We start from the raw sequence: 15,380 nt of genomic DNA, 5'->3' as shown, positions 1-15,380 counted from the left end.
TTTGTATGTATAAGTGCAACCAAAGAGCCTCTGAAATCAAACTGTCGCAACCGGATGATTAATAACCGTGGCTCTGCTATTTCCTCATGACTGTAAAAATGTCAGTGAATGGAATCCCACAAGAGACCTATTAGTACCCAATGCTGAAATAAATCAGCTTCTCTACTACAACCCCCTTGGTGAAGCCATTAGACCTCTACAGAATGTCTAAAATATATCTTATAAATAAAGGATGCGTATTAGCAGTTAACATTAAGCCAGCTTTGATTTATCAATCTAAAAGCTGGCATGAAGATTTGGGGGGAAACTGGTGACCATGACTTTTCCTCAAGTTTTCAAATGTATTTCAATTCATCCTGTCACTTTCTGATGTATGTCATTTGCTTTCCTAGCAATTGAAACATATAAGTATCATAAATAGATGCTGTTACACATTAACATTACCATTATAAAAACCTGATATTGTTCATACACCATTAGTGTATAATACAAGGAACTGGAACTACACGAAGGACAAGGAAGTCCTCTACTGAGCCACAGACTTTATACCCTTCTGGCATAACTCTGCTCCTGCAACTGTATCAGTAAATATCTTCATGTGAACATTCACCCGTAAGCTTTTTAAGGAGTTGCATTAATTTAACTATATCAATAAAATTACACCAGTACATTCTTTCGTATATTGATCTTTTAGATATGTATAATAAGGTCATTTTCTTCCTTTTACACCAAAAACTGCCTAAATATTTTCTGCCCTAGTATAAAGCTCATTAGCAGTCTAGAGGTTCTAGACTCTTTCATTATAGCATTTGTTGTACTCACCGTTGTCTGTGAACATGTTGAAAATAATAAACGTGTTAAAGTCTCCTTAATCTACTTGCTAGATGATGATACTAAACCCTGTTGGGATTATTTAAAATTGACAGACAGGTGCTGTTCAATAATAATTCATTTATAAAAGATGCTATAAGGGCAAATCCTATACTTAGATCATCAAACAGTAGCATGCACACTCCAAAATAATACAAAAAGCTACGTATTCTCTACGGACAGGTATGTAACTATTGGCCTCATATCCTGACCAGTTTTTAGCTCCGAGAAACATAACAACAATTCAGAGAAATATCACAAAAAATATTGTAGGGAATTAAATAGTTTTAGAAAACCATAACTGAAATATTAGAAAGGGGAACCATATTTTAAAAAACTAATAGTATGAAATGGCGGATTTCTGAGCTCTTACTTCCTCCTCCTATTTAAAGGACAAGGCAAAATCAGGCAGATTATAAACCCTCAGGATTTGGTTGTGCATATCAGTCTAGCAGTCTTTCAGGAGTTTTCTTCAAGAATCTGGGGAAGCAGTCTCTTTTCTTAAAAAAAAAAAAAAAAAAAAAAAGCATTTCTCATGGTTGGGAAGATAAACCTCAACAAATAACCTGGGTAAACTGGTAACAGCTCAAAAAAAAAAGGCAATTTGTTAATCTGTAAATAAATCTCATTACTTGAAGATGATCTGGGCTATTTGCTTCATTGATTTGATCATTTCTGGGAGGAAGAGGTTAACAGGAATCCGAGAAAGCTGGAACCTTTAGAACGGCAAAGCAGATGTCAAAAAAATGGTACAAGATGTTACTAGATAAAAAAGGAAGGACACAAGATTCAGCATACAAACCAGCCCTCTTTCAGAGCCCTTTTTCACAGGTCAGATTTACAGAGGTGTTTAGTTGCACCACTGGTGAGATCCATATGAATTCCATGCATAAATATAGACATAAGTGCCCGCCCGTGGGCATCCTGGGAGCCCGAGCCTGTCAGACGCTCGGCACAGCTCTGAGGAACCTCAAAGAGGAGTGAGGGAAACCAGCCCACGCTGCAAGCTGAGGCTTGGGAACTAAATTTCAATATCCTGTCCCAGTTTCCCCTGGCATTTCTCTGCTTTCAGACAGGAAACACATTCGGAGTTAGAAGAGGTGCACTGCAGTGAATCTGCAGCACATCAGGCAAAAGGAGTTTTATGTAACTTATCAGTAAAAAAAAAGACCGTGCCACGGACAGCTCGCTCACCGCAACCTCAAGAGAAAGGTGAAAGCAAACTTGCGTGTGATGTGCACAGATCTCAGAGTTTATCATGGCTTTTAGGACATTTCAGAACCTGCGTGAGCTCGTTAATCTACTTCCAAGGTTTTTAACAAATTTGCTTTAAAATATATTTTATATATAATATACACAATATATTAAAATATATTTTTAAAATCTTCTGCTAACTACTTATAGCATATTAATTTCGAACTCATAGCAGAAGGCCATGCCTGCTCCCAGAATGTTTTCAACATTCATTTCAGGAAGACAGCACCTATGAAAAACTACCTTTTATTAGCATATTAAAAAAACCTCTTCCTTTCTTGAAAGATATGTTTTTCAGCCTACTGAGGGAAGGCTGGCTTGACAATGTTTTTATTATCTAAGAAAGCTCCAATAATAAAGGAAACATTTAAGTGGGGTAAAAAAAAAAATACATCTTTTTGCAAAATTAAAAAATTTTGCAAAAAAAAACCCCAACCTATTTTAACAGGTTATACCGTTCTTTTTCCAGGCTACAGCGATGTATTCTAATGCCTCAGAAAGCAGTGAACCAGTCATCCCACTTACCTGGCACAACATGACTCATGCAATCCGATGGGAAGTGTCCAAGTGTAGGAAATCATTTAAGAAATGTGACACCTACAACATGCCCCAAAGAATTCCGAGAAAGATTTAAACTTCCCTGAACACATCCCCTGACCTTGGTACATTCCTTCACCTTGCTAAAAACACATCCCTGGCAGCTGAGAGAATGGACAGTTAAGCCCCACGCAAAATGCTTGTCACCTACAGAGTTTAGAGGATGAACAACCACCAGATTAACTCCCTTATTTTCCAGAATGGTTTAGACCTTTTCCAGGGACTTATCTTCAGGGATGGCTGAGCTATAGCATTTTGTACACGTGGCGAAGGACTGAAAAATTCTACGTTACCCCAGTGCGGGGACCATTTTTATCCTCATTCTGGGCGCACGCAGCATCAACTCGCACCCAGTGTATGCACCGACTGCCCAAGACAACTAATGTAGTCTTGTGTTGGCCGCGTGAGTTCCTTGTACCATAAATCAGCATCTCCTCTGGCTGCTTTTGACATTTACCTATTCAAAACTCTCCCAGTTCTGATGTAGCAAGAGGACAATATCTGTTCCTACGGGATTTCCACAAAACACTGACATCTGGACTTAAGTGAATTTCCCAGAAGCTGATTGTCTATTCTTCTGAATCAAGAGAGCAGCAGCAGAGGTACAGAGGATTTTAATTGCAATGAAAATAAGCTCAGTGTCATTTAAGCGGCTGCATACTTGGAAGTAGTATCTAAATTCAAAATTTAATACTTTGGGAAATAACGAGTTTCAGGGCAAATGCTTTGTTTGCATTTCGGTCTGTGAAATGTTGTACAGCTATAAAGTACGTGAAGAAGTCTGTGCTGAGTATCCTGAGCCTTTTTCAGGATGCTGAGTGCACATGACGTACTGTAACGTTAAATACCCACTGGCACTCTGGCGTGTAGCTTATCAATAGTTTCCTGGTTTTAGGAGTAAGTTAAGACTTTGCTGAGCAAATTTCACTGCATATAACTGATAAACTTACATCATATCCACTGTTACGGATTCCACGTCTAGGTCTTTCTCGAGTCACAAGAAGATCCATCTCAGTTTCTCCCGGGCTAGGACTGTTCAAAGACTGCCTGCTTCTGTATACCGAGTTCTTCATCGGTTGCCTAGAAAACACAAAACAAGAGAACAGTAAAATGAAAAGAAAACAAAAAAAATGACAGGCAGCAGTTTTCAATACTTACCTTTATTCTAAAATGATGAGGTTCATAAAAATGCCACTTTATTATAGGATATTCTTTCTATGTATATGGAAGTGCTAGAAATCAGTAATGTTATTAAGAGATCCTTAATTTTGTTTACTGTTAAAGAAACTAAAGCTACATAAAAGACACGGATATCATATGTGGGAGCTTATCAGATGAAATATGTCCCAAGAAGATATCAGAACCCTTTTAACCTCAGCTGATACGATTCAAATTCATAAAAAATAAATAGGTGCTATCATCAGAAAATAATAGGACACACTCAGATGGGGAACAGAGACTTTGGTTGCTGATCCTGAGCAACGAGAGAGAAGCGGAATAACGCTCCACGAAAACACCCAGCAAAGTGAACAGGAAGAGAGACAGGAGTGGGAGGGAACTGCTTGCAGGATGCTGGTTTTAAATAGCCAGTCTGGTAAGTGGCCCCAAGTTTATCAGAGAGCTGTACTCCCTGGGATTAAACCGCTTCCAGCATAACTCTGAGCAGCGCTGGGGCAAAGGCATCCCTCGGCATTGAGCTTTCACCACTGTGTGTCAGAAGCAAGGGGAAGCAAAGGTGCTCGAAAGGCAGCATATAACTCAATACCCAAAATATCCTGCAATCTTTCCAATGCAACCATTTCTTTCCTTGTTATTCGTTATACAAAAACAAATATAGCATTTCTCTAAGATACAGAACATATCCGTACATAAACTCTTCAGGAGTGGTTGCCAAATCGTGATACAAGCACTTCATGCTTCGTCAAGCTGCATCTTTTAAGAAGGCTACATCTAAACCAAAAAAGTTTAGGAGATGCTGTTCTCATAGTGTATCTGGCCGTTAGTCATTTTCTTGAGGAGCTGAAACCAGAAATTTGAAAGGGGGCTATTGAAGGGAGAAAGCTTCGGTGACTTTTCTGTCATTCTCCTATGCTTGCCAGGTAACGTGAGAGAAAAATGCAATCCTGTGCTAAGATTTGATTGAAGGGCAAAAAATGCTTGCATTAAAGTGAGCCTGTGGCTGAGAGCTCTATTTGAGTTAATAAGAGGGGTGAAAATAAGGTCTCCGGCGTTTTAAATGTTTGGGACTGCCTGAACCGATTACAAAGAGATCTACTACAATATTTGAGATATTGAAAAGCCTAGGACCATTTCTGTAAGTGACATAAGAGGAAACCACGTTAAGTAGCCTCTGTTCCATTCAGCAATTACAAAGACTTCATGGTTTAACCTCTCAAGAACCATCAATGAAATGAAGAGACAACACAGTCCAAATGAACTCGCTGATAAGAAGAAATAATTCTTCAGATATTCCAGATTTGGTTAACAGAACTTTTTGCCTTGACAGATTAGAGCAGCAGAAACTGGTTTGCAGAAATCCAGACAGACAGACATTTACATGATCAGATAGGATAAAAGATAGGACAAAAAAAATATATCAATTTCACACTTCCGATTAAACTAAGTACTCAAGCAGGTACTTAATTTTAAGGCAACTTTCAAAAACTTCTGCGTGACTTTTAATCACAAATCTCCATGCACATGTTTGAAGGTCCCAAATGCACTGCCAAAGCAGAAGACAAGTAGAGGTTTTGGAATAAATTTCCCCTATAAATATAATATTGAATAAATTAATGTGCCATACTTTGTTTCTTCCAAGACTATACTGTCAGTATTGCCAGAAAACATGGGGAACTAGGTTATGCTAAGGCTAATCAGATCTGACAATCTTTATGTTCCTACATTAAAGGGCTCTAAAATTTCATACACGTTTTACAATAGGTCCATAAATACTTAGGTGAGGCAGTTGTGATATATTTTTTAAGAGATTCAAACATACGGCTAATACATGCAGATTCTTGACCTGATTACAAACTATTAAAGAAAAACCCAGAATAGTGCATATCATCAGTAGGCTCTTAAAAATTGCCTTGAGATTGCCAATTAGCTCATTTAAGAAAGTTTTACTAATGAGAAAGGAGGTATGAACACTAACAACTGGCATTCAAATGGGTTAGTGAGTGCCTTCTGGGAACACAACTGGAACGTTTTAAAACATGAATTTTATGGTACAGAAGACTCAAAGGTACTAAGAGCACAAAGCTGTTTGTTCTTGAACAAACCAAATTATTTAGTGGTCATGTTTTGTAAATCGTTTTTAAATGCAATTTAAAGCAAATCCAAAATGTAAAGGTGATCTTGAATAATGTAATCAACTGCATCTTTATTTTCTGATATATTTTGGAAATGCTGTAATAATGTGATTTAAGTTAGTGGAATATACACAAAACAGAAAAGAGTGGAATTGACCTTTTCCCAAGAAACTTTGAAATCTTTGACTTACTCCTAAATGATATTATTAAAAAAAATAAAATTCCATTTTTCAGTTTTTAATTGCTGTAAATACAATGATACAGCAATGATACAAGGCAGAAAAAGTTAGATATCAAATCTTTCCAATTTTATGCTAACCTAGATTGCTTTAAAAGCAATTTTATTTCATTATGGAAATAAAATCATACTGATTCATTTATCAATAACCAAAACACACATTACCTTGCAGTATTATTCAAGGTTTTCCTCCAGCAGTATACCATTTTAGCCATCTTATTTTTAGTTAGAAAAATGAAGACAATAATGCTGTCATGTGTTTTGCAGCTTATCAAGTTCAGTTCCAGGTCTTAGTCTGGAAATTTTAGCAGACTTTGGAATTGGTTTGTTTGCAAACATCTGCAACATCTGTGAAGTTCTCTAAATGCTTTGTGTCTTTACAGAAACTGCATCAGAAATGGTTCTTCTCTCTTCCTACGTCAGGATAGAGACTATATATTTAACAAGTAAATCCAGCAGTCAGCTTTTTATGGTTCAGCTACACAATGAAATCATTCCTCTGCAGCAGTATACCTGCCTTCAAGCAGTTTATATCATGCCAGTGATCACTATCTCAAATAGACTATGACAGGTTTACACAACACATTAGAAAGCACGCAGAATAAATGTATTCTGGGACCTTTCAGCACATTGGCACGTGAACAAACAAACATCAGTATATTTAACAAAAAGCAGATGGTTAGCATTAGAGCTTCATGTGTAATGTTTTAAACATTTCCTACATGGCTTGTGACACATAATAAATATCCAAAGTAATGCCTCAGTCCCTCACTATATGTACAGCACATGGTCATATCAATGTTTCTACTGTTTCATTTATGTCTTCTGGACAGACTGTGCAGACAGAGCAGGACTCCTGCGTACTGAGGGTTCAGTATCTTACCTTCTCAGTGCATTTGGAGCAATTTATTCCTCTTTCATTGGAAAACTGGACAAGGAAATTACTGTCAAACAGTACCCCAGACCCTCCAGCAAGGACATAACATACAGTTAAATCAGCATCTTTTTTCTTCGTTGACCAGTGCAACCCTGGGAAACGGCCCATCAAGGGCAGTATCCCTCAGTCATTTAACTCTAGACCTATAGAAGTTCATCTAATCACAGGTTTTGCCCAGGTTCTGAGCCAACTCTGCTTTTATAATTCCCATTACAGTCTTTTTCATCTCTGTGCCCCAAGGATAATTGCTGAAGTTGCACTGTGTGCAAAGACTCTGTCACCACCAATGCTTTGATTGCAGTCATGATTTACGCTCATAGGAAAAAACTTTGGTCTGAACTTTCCAGGAGATGGGATGCAAGATTGCACCTGCAGGCATGAGGCCATTTCCAGAGGAACTGTACTTCAGTATCCGTTTTTCTCTCATAGATCAGCTGCTGCTGGTCCCTGATTACAGTAAGAACCAGAGCCCTCGTGGTGCGAGGCGCAATGGCAAACACACTCTTTTATAATCCTTCACACCTCCACCACCCCTAAGGAAGAGGAATCTGCATACTGTGCCATTCCTGGGGTAGGACTGGTGTGATCTCCTCTTTTCAATGTGTCAACTTGTGCTTCAGAGAGCACCAGCGACGGAGCAGGTCCACCCACCCACCCACCCACAGTAGGCGCAGGCAGAATCAGCATGTAAACTGCCCCCTCGTTTCTCAAATGGGGAGATGAATACTACTGGTGTGCCATCTTCAAGAGACAGTGAAGTGTTAATCAAACATTAGTACTGTTATACAATATGCCAGCTTCACGTCACAGATGAGCAAATTATGACTTTCTCTGTTAAAGGCACGGGAAGATCACCAATAACAGGTACACGCACACATCCTTACAGATACCATCCTTGCAGGACTTACTGAAATACACGTGCAATCTACTGGTTGTGTTATCTTATGCCTACTGCAATAGTTATATGCAGATTAAAATGACAAAATAACACCACCACTGAACTTTGGAAAAGAATGAATTCAGATGCTAACTTCCCGGCTTAAGTCCACTCTCAGTATTACCAAAAAAAGTTACTACCACTTTTTATATTTACCTTAATTGGAAAATGACTCACAAGAACTTGCAACAGTCCCTTCCCTGATTTGTTTGTCTTTCCATTTCTTTCTTTTTAACCACATGGCAGTTTTACCAGATAACATACTTTCATAAATAATCATGGGTTATATGATTTTTCTTCATAAAGTAGGAGGGACCAGCTGACCATACAGCAAACAGTTGGCTCATTAAGAACGGCCCCTTTGATTGCCTACAACCCCTGGACATCAACTTTCCTCCCAGATGAAGAACTGCATATAAAAAGTCTCACCTGTTCTTAGGCTCAGCAAACGGAGACGAGACATCTGCATCTGGATCCAAAATGTGGTCAAGCTCTTTCTGGTTTTTTTCATACATCCTTTTTCTGTCTGTCAGCCCCTTGTTGTTATCAACCTGTGGGAAATCATAGTACCCCTTCCTCTTGGCTTTCAAGCGCAGCTTGTTGCGGTAATGTTCTATATCGGACTTCTGCTTCAAAGCCTTGTTCACCTAAAAGGCAAAAAGACATTTAAAGGATGGTGCTGGGCTGGCTACTTCCAAACGGTATTGTTGGAGTGTGTTTGCTGCGCTGCATGTGTCATTTTACAGAGCGCTTTTTGTACCACACCATGCCATCTGTAAGCAGAGAGGAACTGCAAGTGAACAGAGTCGCTGCATTTTTATGGCTTGGCAGATGGTTAAATAATTTTAGCCTAAAAACTATGTACCATCACAACAGTGACTCAGATACACCCACTGAAGAAAAACAGTGATGATGATAGCCAATTGTCGTGACCCAACGCCATGCTTGCTTTTGGGCACCGTGGGGAGAACTCGCTGATGAAAACTCTTCTGGGGTCCCGTAAGTAGAGAGACATTGCCCTTCACTACGCAAAACCTTAAACCAGTTGTCACTGGTGGCCAGGGAAGAGCTCTGGTGAAATATCATCATATGTTCCTCTTATTTATATGCTTCCTTACAAATCTGTTACGGGCCCCTGTCAGAGACAGGATCCTTAAATAAATGGATCTGGTCTGACCTGGTACAGGTCAGGTCCCATGGATGCTCCTAAGTATTGAGAAAATTTCCCTCCTGCTTCAAATTGTCGGTTACGTGGAAATGAGCAATTTACCTGGGCTTTGTGCTTCCAGAGTCAAATTCTACAGTCTTCTCACAAATTTCAAGAAATGTATGTACAAGAGAGCACACAGCACCAGGAGTGCCATCCTGTTGACTTACAGAAAATAGATGCTGAAGTCTGAATAAGCCTTTCTCTGAGTTTGGAAACTACATGGCACATCAGGGCTTAAAATACAAGTACGAAAGGGAGCACAACAGACTCCTCTAATCCAGGCCCATGTGGGAAGCCCGATGACACTGTCTTTTACTGGATCTCTGGCATCAGCCCTCCCTGTTGCGTTTAAACATCATCAGGGAGATTCTGGCTGATCTTTAAATGACTGTTGCAGTGCAAGTTTGCAAACAGGACACCTCTCTGGCTTGTCCTCATCGTGTTTAACAATTATATAAAAGCCTCGGTCCTTTGTAAGTGGACCAGTCTTGATTAAATCTACATGAAAACATGAATAATCGTGCAAGTGTTGGAGCCAAAGCATGTTTTTTGGCCAGTGCCTGCATCAGACACTTGTGCCATCCCACTTTGTTCCCAGGAAACAACTGCACCCTCTGCGCGCAGGCTGGAGCGCGGGCTGAGCAAAGCCATGGTGCTGTTCCACCCCTTCTTGCTCTGAATGAGATGCATTGCTCAGTATAGGAAGATCAGCTTGGGACCCAGATGATCTGTATACGTTTCCATGTTCAGCCACAGTATTCCTGTAGACAAAGATATTATTCTGCTCTCTGCCTTCATTACTCATCTTGTTAAAACTAATATGATAGGAGAGAAGGATATTGAGAAGGGAGGAATATAGACAATTGCCTCTTCCAAGGTCACATGCGTTCACAGGTGCATTGCAAAAAAGCAGATCATAAATTCTCAGACCTCTGAGCCCATAACTCTAATGGGACTTTATATAGCATCAGGGTGAAAAGTTCCTATCAGTCCTCAACTCTAACAGGCTTAAGACTGTTCCACCTGTGGAGGTAGCCAAGGAAACAGCTGGAGACATTATCAGACAGTCCTTACCTCTCCATTAATGATGGCAGATTCCTGGCTCCTATCTGATGCAGCATGAACAGCGGGTAGTGCCACGGGTTTGATAGCTATCAGCTGTACCGATCCAGAAGAGGTGTCGAAGGGGTCAATGGCAGATTTGGCAATGTTATCAAAGAGAATGCCTCCTTCCTCTTCATCACTTATGGGCACTAAAGCACATCAAACTTATTCAGCATAAAGACACAGATATTTTTACTGCATGTTCAAGGTGAAATTCAGTGAGCACATGCTTTAGATTAATGATGTGCTCAGTACACTCGAGGAGCAGACCTGGGAGACCTTTACACTGGAAAAACACCCCATTAGATTACAGATAACATTATGTAGTCAAAGATTGTCTGGCACTCCCCAAAGAAGGTTGATTTCCAATCTGCACTAATAAGATGCAAAAAAAAAAAAAGGAGAAAGAATGACACAGAAAATTCAGAAAATTGTACGAAGATGACAATGAAAGTCAAAGTACATCTAGGTTTCACATGGAAAAGATGTTATATGTGCACACACACAAGTCTCCACATGCCAAGGCATCAGTAGTTACACCTGCTCTAACCCAAGAGTGCAGCTTTTTTTGTTTTATACTGCAAGAGCATGGGCATTCTCAAAAGTTGAAAAATAAACCTACTGATTTTAGCAAAAGTTTTTAATGCTAAAAATGCCATCTGTTAAAATGAAAGCATTACTGTTGTGTGTTAAAACATGCTTAAGAAACTGATGGTGTCCAAGTTTATGGTGGGTTTTTTTTTTTTTTTTGCTTTGCAAAGCAGTACCTCAGGTGGCTGTAAAGCTAAACCATTAAAATTTCTTAAGAGACACGAGAAGGCTTCTGAAAATCTTTAAAATTAAATGGCATGGCAAAGCATCTTTAGTTTTAGATTTCTATATAAATGGTAAATGGTTAACTTTCACATACAGTTGAGCCCTTTCTCCTCCAAATTTTTGTTTGTAAACCTGCATCACCTTGTCAGCTGTTGAATCTTAAACCTTTTATCCTCATTTTGGAATAAAAGAATGACTCTAAAGCGTGAGCACAAATTCTACAGAGAGATTCTTGCAAACATTTTTGAATAATTGTGCTATTAGAGGGAAGAATGTTTGCTCGATCACCTGACAGGAGCAGAGATCCTCTGCTAAAGAACAAAGTGGTCTGCTCTAAATTTATTTCCTCTGAAAATACACTCTGTTTTAATATTTAATCACTGCACAAATTACAACGGACTTGTATAAACTCAGCAGTTTAGACAGCCAGTGATTTTGGTAAGAAAATATTTGACAGTGGTAACATAAAATATGAACCCACTGAGTAAGCTTATTATCTTTCTGTCTGTACTCAGCGTGGACTGGAGTTGACACTACTTGAGCTTTTGAGCAATAGATGGGTTAAATCACTCTGTCGTTAAATGTTGTCCCTCTGGCTCCACAGAACTGTCCAAATATGACAGAGGAGTCTTTAGTGGGTCTGAAATCCCCCTGTCCCTCCTGGGGTTGTTCAAACACTCTGAATTTGTATGCTCACCAGAGCGAGCAGATCACGAGCCTGGCTCACTGAAATTAGCTGCCAGGCTCCCACTGACAACCATGCCGCCAGGCCACCGCACCAGAAAAATCAGATGAACGAAGAGATGCTTGCCTGTCACAGACTGCATTTGAACATTACAATGAGTATAAAAGTGAAGCACGGATGTTCTTCCCTCAGGGCATTTTCAGTCGGTTCAATTCTCATGTAAGTCACCAGAAGCAGTTCTGGAAGTTCTGGTGGTGTCTGTAATTCGTGGCTGAAACTTCCCCACTACCCTAACAAGGTACCTCTGTTGTGACACGACTATCTCCAAGAGAGAATTTTGTCTGAATTGTATTTTTCACTGGCAAAGATGGTCTCTCATGATGATTACAGCTCAGGTGAGCCTGGGTAGTATCTTCTCAGCTGTCCAAGTACCAAGAAGTTGTGGAATCACTTCCCTTGTCTGCCTGTCTCAGCATTTGCCTGAACCAGGCACGCCCAAAAACCCTGGCTAAGCATCAGCTTGCAAACCATGATTCTTTCCAAACATCCTCTGTGTATCCTACTTCAAGCAGAAAGCACCAAGAAGAGCAGCTGTGTTTCCACCCCAGTGTTTCAGAAGGGCTGCGCTTGCTGAGACCTCAGCAGTGATCTCCAGGCACCCACAGAGAGCATGACTAGCTACAGCTGCCTGGATTGTCTCCTCAGACCTCATTTCAGGATCAGAAACCAAGAGTTTTGCTTAATTAAACAGAATTCCTCTGGTTCAAAGACTCATTAAAGAAAAGAAAAATTAAGAGAATCAGGAATGACAGATGACAGCTACTTCGGATGTGGTACGTTAACACCAAAGAGCACCCTCAGTATATCAGCCCTCTCATTTGTGAGCACAGCTCCTGCATCTACTGCAGTGCTATTGGCATGGAAAAACTAGCCAAATGGGACTAGAAATTGGAAGTGTATTCCACCTTAACTTAGCATTTGTTCATTAATTGGCATTTATAATATAAAAGTAGTTTTTTCCATTGCCCTTTTTTCACCGGTGAGCGATAAAGAGAGTCTGTGATCTGCAGTTACTGGCACGCTGCTATGGTTTGTATTGGCAGTGAACCATAAGCTAGTACTGTGGGAATTTTAATATTTGCTTCTATCCCTCCCTTTCAGAGAGAATTTACGGCAAGCGTTTATAACGCGATTGAATCACAGCAACCTCTAAACTTTAAAAAACAAACCAAAGGGAGCTCAGAGAAAAGTGGGAGTCCTGGAGTGTTTGTTTCTGCTGTGTGTCCCTACCCCGGGCCAGCACACCCATCCGAATGCCTCAGCTGGGCAAGTAACCAACTGGCGTGGGAAACTTCAGAATACTGCCCGGTTGTTCTTTATAGTCACTCACAATAAGCACACTTGCTTCTTATAATTAGCAACGCAGATTTAAAGTGATGCTTTTAATTTCCATTTTTAAACGGATGCATACCAACATTTTTATGGATTCATTGTTCTACTCTTGCTTGCACTGTCTGCATGCACACATAGCGAGACTTAGAAGTTCAGTGGCAGAAAAGGGAAAAAACGCGACTTAATCACCTACTTAACAGTAATTTCTCATCTCTGAAACCTCTTGTGCTAGATATCTCATGCCACATGATCCATTGAGATTGAATTACTCCTCCTAAACTTTCTGTGTCTGAAGAACATGAAGATATATCCAAAGCAATCATTTATGCAGGTTGAGTGCCAACTGCAGCGAAGATCAGCGTGGCACTGGGTTTTGAAGAGCAGGACGATCGCTGAAGCTTTATCTCCACATCACTGCAGCTGTTAGTATACAAGAGTTGCTAGATGAAAGCTGCTTGAGGGATGCTAGCCTCCAGTTTGGGTGCAGCTCTGCGCTATTTCCAGCCGGCGATGCCAGCAGATGGTGCTACCCACTCGTGCCACTGGTCCTCCAGCCAGTGGAAAAGGGGCTGGGGAACTGTAGCTCTGAACGCTTAAGAAACAGTTAGACAGGTGGAATAATCTAATTTTATCTAGCTATTCATTTATATTAAAAAAAAATAAAAGTTACACTTTTGTCAGCCTAAGATTTCAATATGAAGGCCACACAAGATTTCTTCTCTCCTTTCTCTTTCTCTCCACCTTGTCTTTCCTCCCCTCTCCCAGGTCAAAATATGTAGGAGGGAAGAAAAGAAGGACTGAAATACATACCTGTTAAAAAAAAAAAAAAAAAAAAAAAGAGTAAGGAAATCTAAATTACCTGCAGATGAGGTAACCTTACAGCAAAATACTTGAAACAAAGATATGTGCTGTCCTGCTCAGAAGCAACCATCTGACCAGTTTTGGAAGTCCTCAGAAAAACAATGACATAGATGGAGAAAAACATGTGAGGCCAAAATATGGGAAACACTCGCAAGCAGGTAGACGTGCTCTGCCTTTTCTTAGGTCATTCAATGAAGCATTAAAAATTTTCAAAGATTTATTTTGTGTGAAGGGAATGCAAACATTATAACCATACCTATAGTGTGCAATGAATTCTCTTAGTAATGGAAGGGCTTAAAATAATAGGAAAGCAAATAGATTATATTAAATGAAAATCGTAAGTTTAACAAAGAGCAAACTGCCACAGATCTAAAAGACTGTCTCCTTAGGAAAGAGCCTGTGTATAAGTATTTAAAACAGAAATCCTAACTCCTGAATGCAAATTAATAATGGGAAAATAATTTTCATTTTAAAGAAAATCTTTATATATAGAAAAAAAATTGGAAATTTTCTGCATCATCTAAATAATTCAATTTGTCAGCTGACTATCTCCAGAAAGGTATGAACAAGAGCTTTTAGCAATAAACGTATGCTTCTGAAAGAGTTTATAAGCCTATAAGTAAAATACAAGTTTCCTAACATCAGTATCTGAACCTATTGAGGACTGAAATACCTCTCTCTAAGATACTGCAGTGTAACAGAAAACATACTTGTGTACACACGCACCCCTCCTTTCCAAAATACACCCAACTGTGAGACAGTGCAATTCTAAGCCTTTCATGAACAGCACAAATATTATATTTTCGGAGAAGCAGAGAGGTTACAGACTAAAGAAAGCAGCTCATGATTCCTCCTGGATATTATTTTCTCGTATGCAAAGTCTGCTAAATGCCAGGCCATGTGTCCAAGGTGTTGCAGTCCTGGGTTTGCCTGGGGTCCTGAAATAGGAGTTACCTGAGCAAGTCATTTGAGATCCCTAAACTGAGATTTGCAGGTTTTTTTATGAAACTGTATACATGGGGTGTCTACTCTTCTATTATCTGCTTGCTTCATTCACTTTCTATGAAGGTTTCTTGTCCTTATAAGCAGAAGCAAGGACAGCTCTCTCTGCAGTTATGTCTTCTCCTCCAACCACATCAGCCTCATTTATTTAAATATCAGTGTCTTT

The 15,380-nt window shown here is 39.7% G+C and overlaps 1 protein-coding gene across 1 annotated transcript in view; it reads right to left on the bottom strand.

The window, feature by feature from the left end:
- The window catches only part of KIAA1549L (KIAA1549 like), a 138,160-nt gene that overhangs the window by 18,832 nt on the left and 103,948 nt on the right, over positions 1 to 15,380 (bottom strand). Inside the window, exons 15-17 of the mRNA XM_075501604.1 lie at positions 10,429 to 10,607; positions 8,574 to 8,791; positions 3,672 to 3,801 (exon numbers count right to left, since the gene is read on the bottom strand). Coding sequence (XP_075357719.1) covers positions 3,672 to 3,801; positions 8,574 to 8,791; positions 10,429 to 10,607 — 527 coding nt within the window. The remainder of the gene's footprint in view (positions 1 to 3,671; positions 3,802 to 8,573; positions 8,792 to 10,428; positions 10,608 to 15,380) is intronic.

The sequence above is a fragment of the Mycteria americana genome, chromosome 5, assembly GCF_035582795.1.
Source record: "Mycteria americana isolate JAX WOST 10 ecotype Jacksonville Zoo and Gardens chromosome 5, USCA_MyAme_1.0, whole genome shotgun sequence".
Lineage (NCBI taxonomy): Eukaryota > Metazoa > Chordata > Aves > Ciconiiformes > Ciconiidae > Mycteria > Mycteria americana.
Note: the sequence above shows the minus strand (reverse complement) of the source record. Positions and strands in the feature narration are given on the sequence as shown.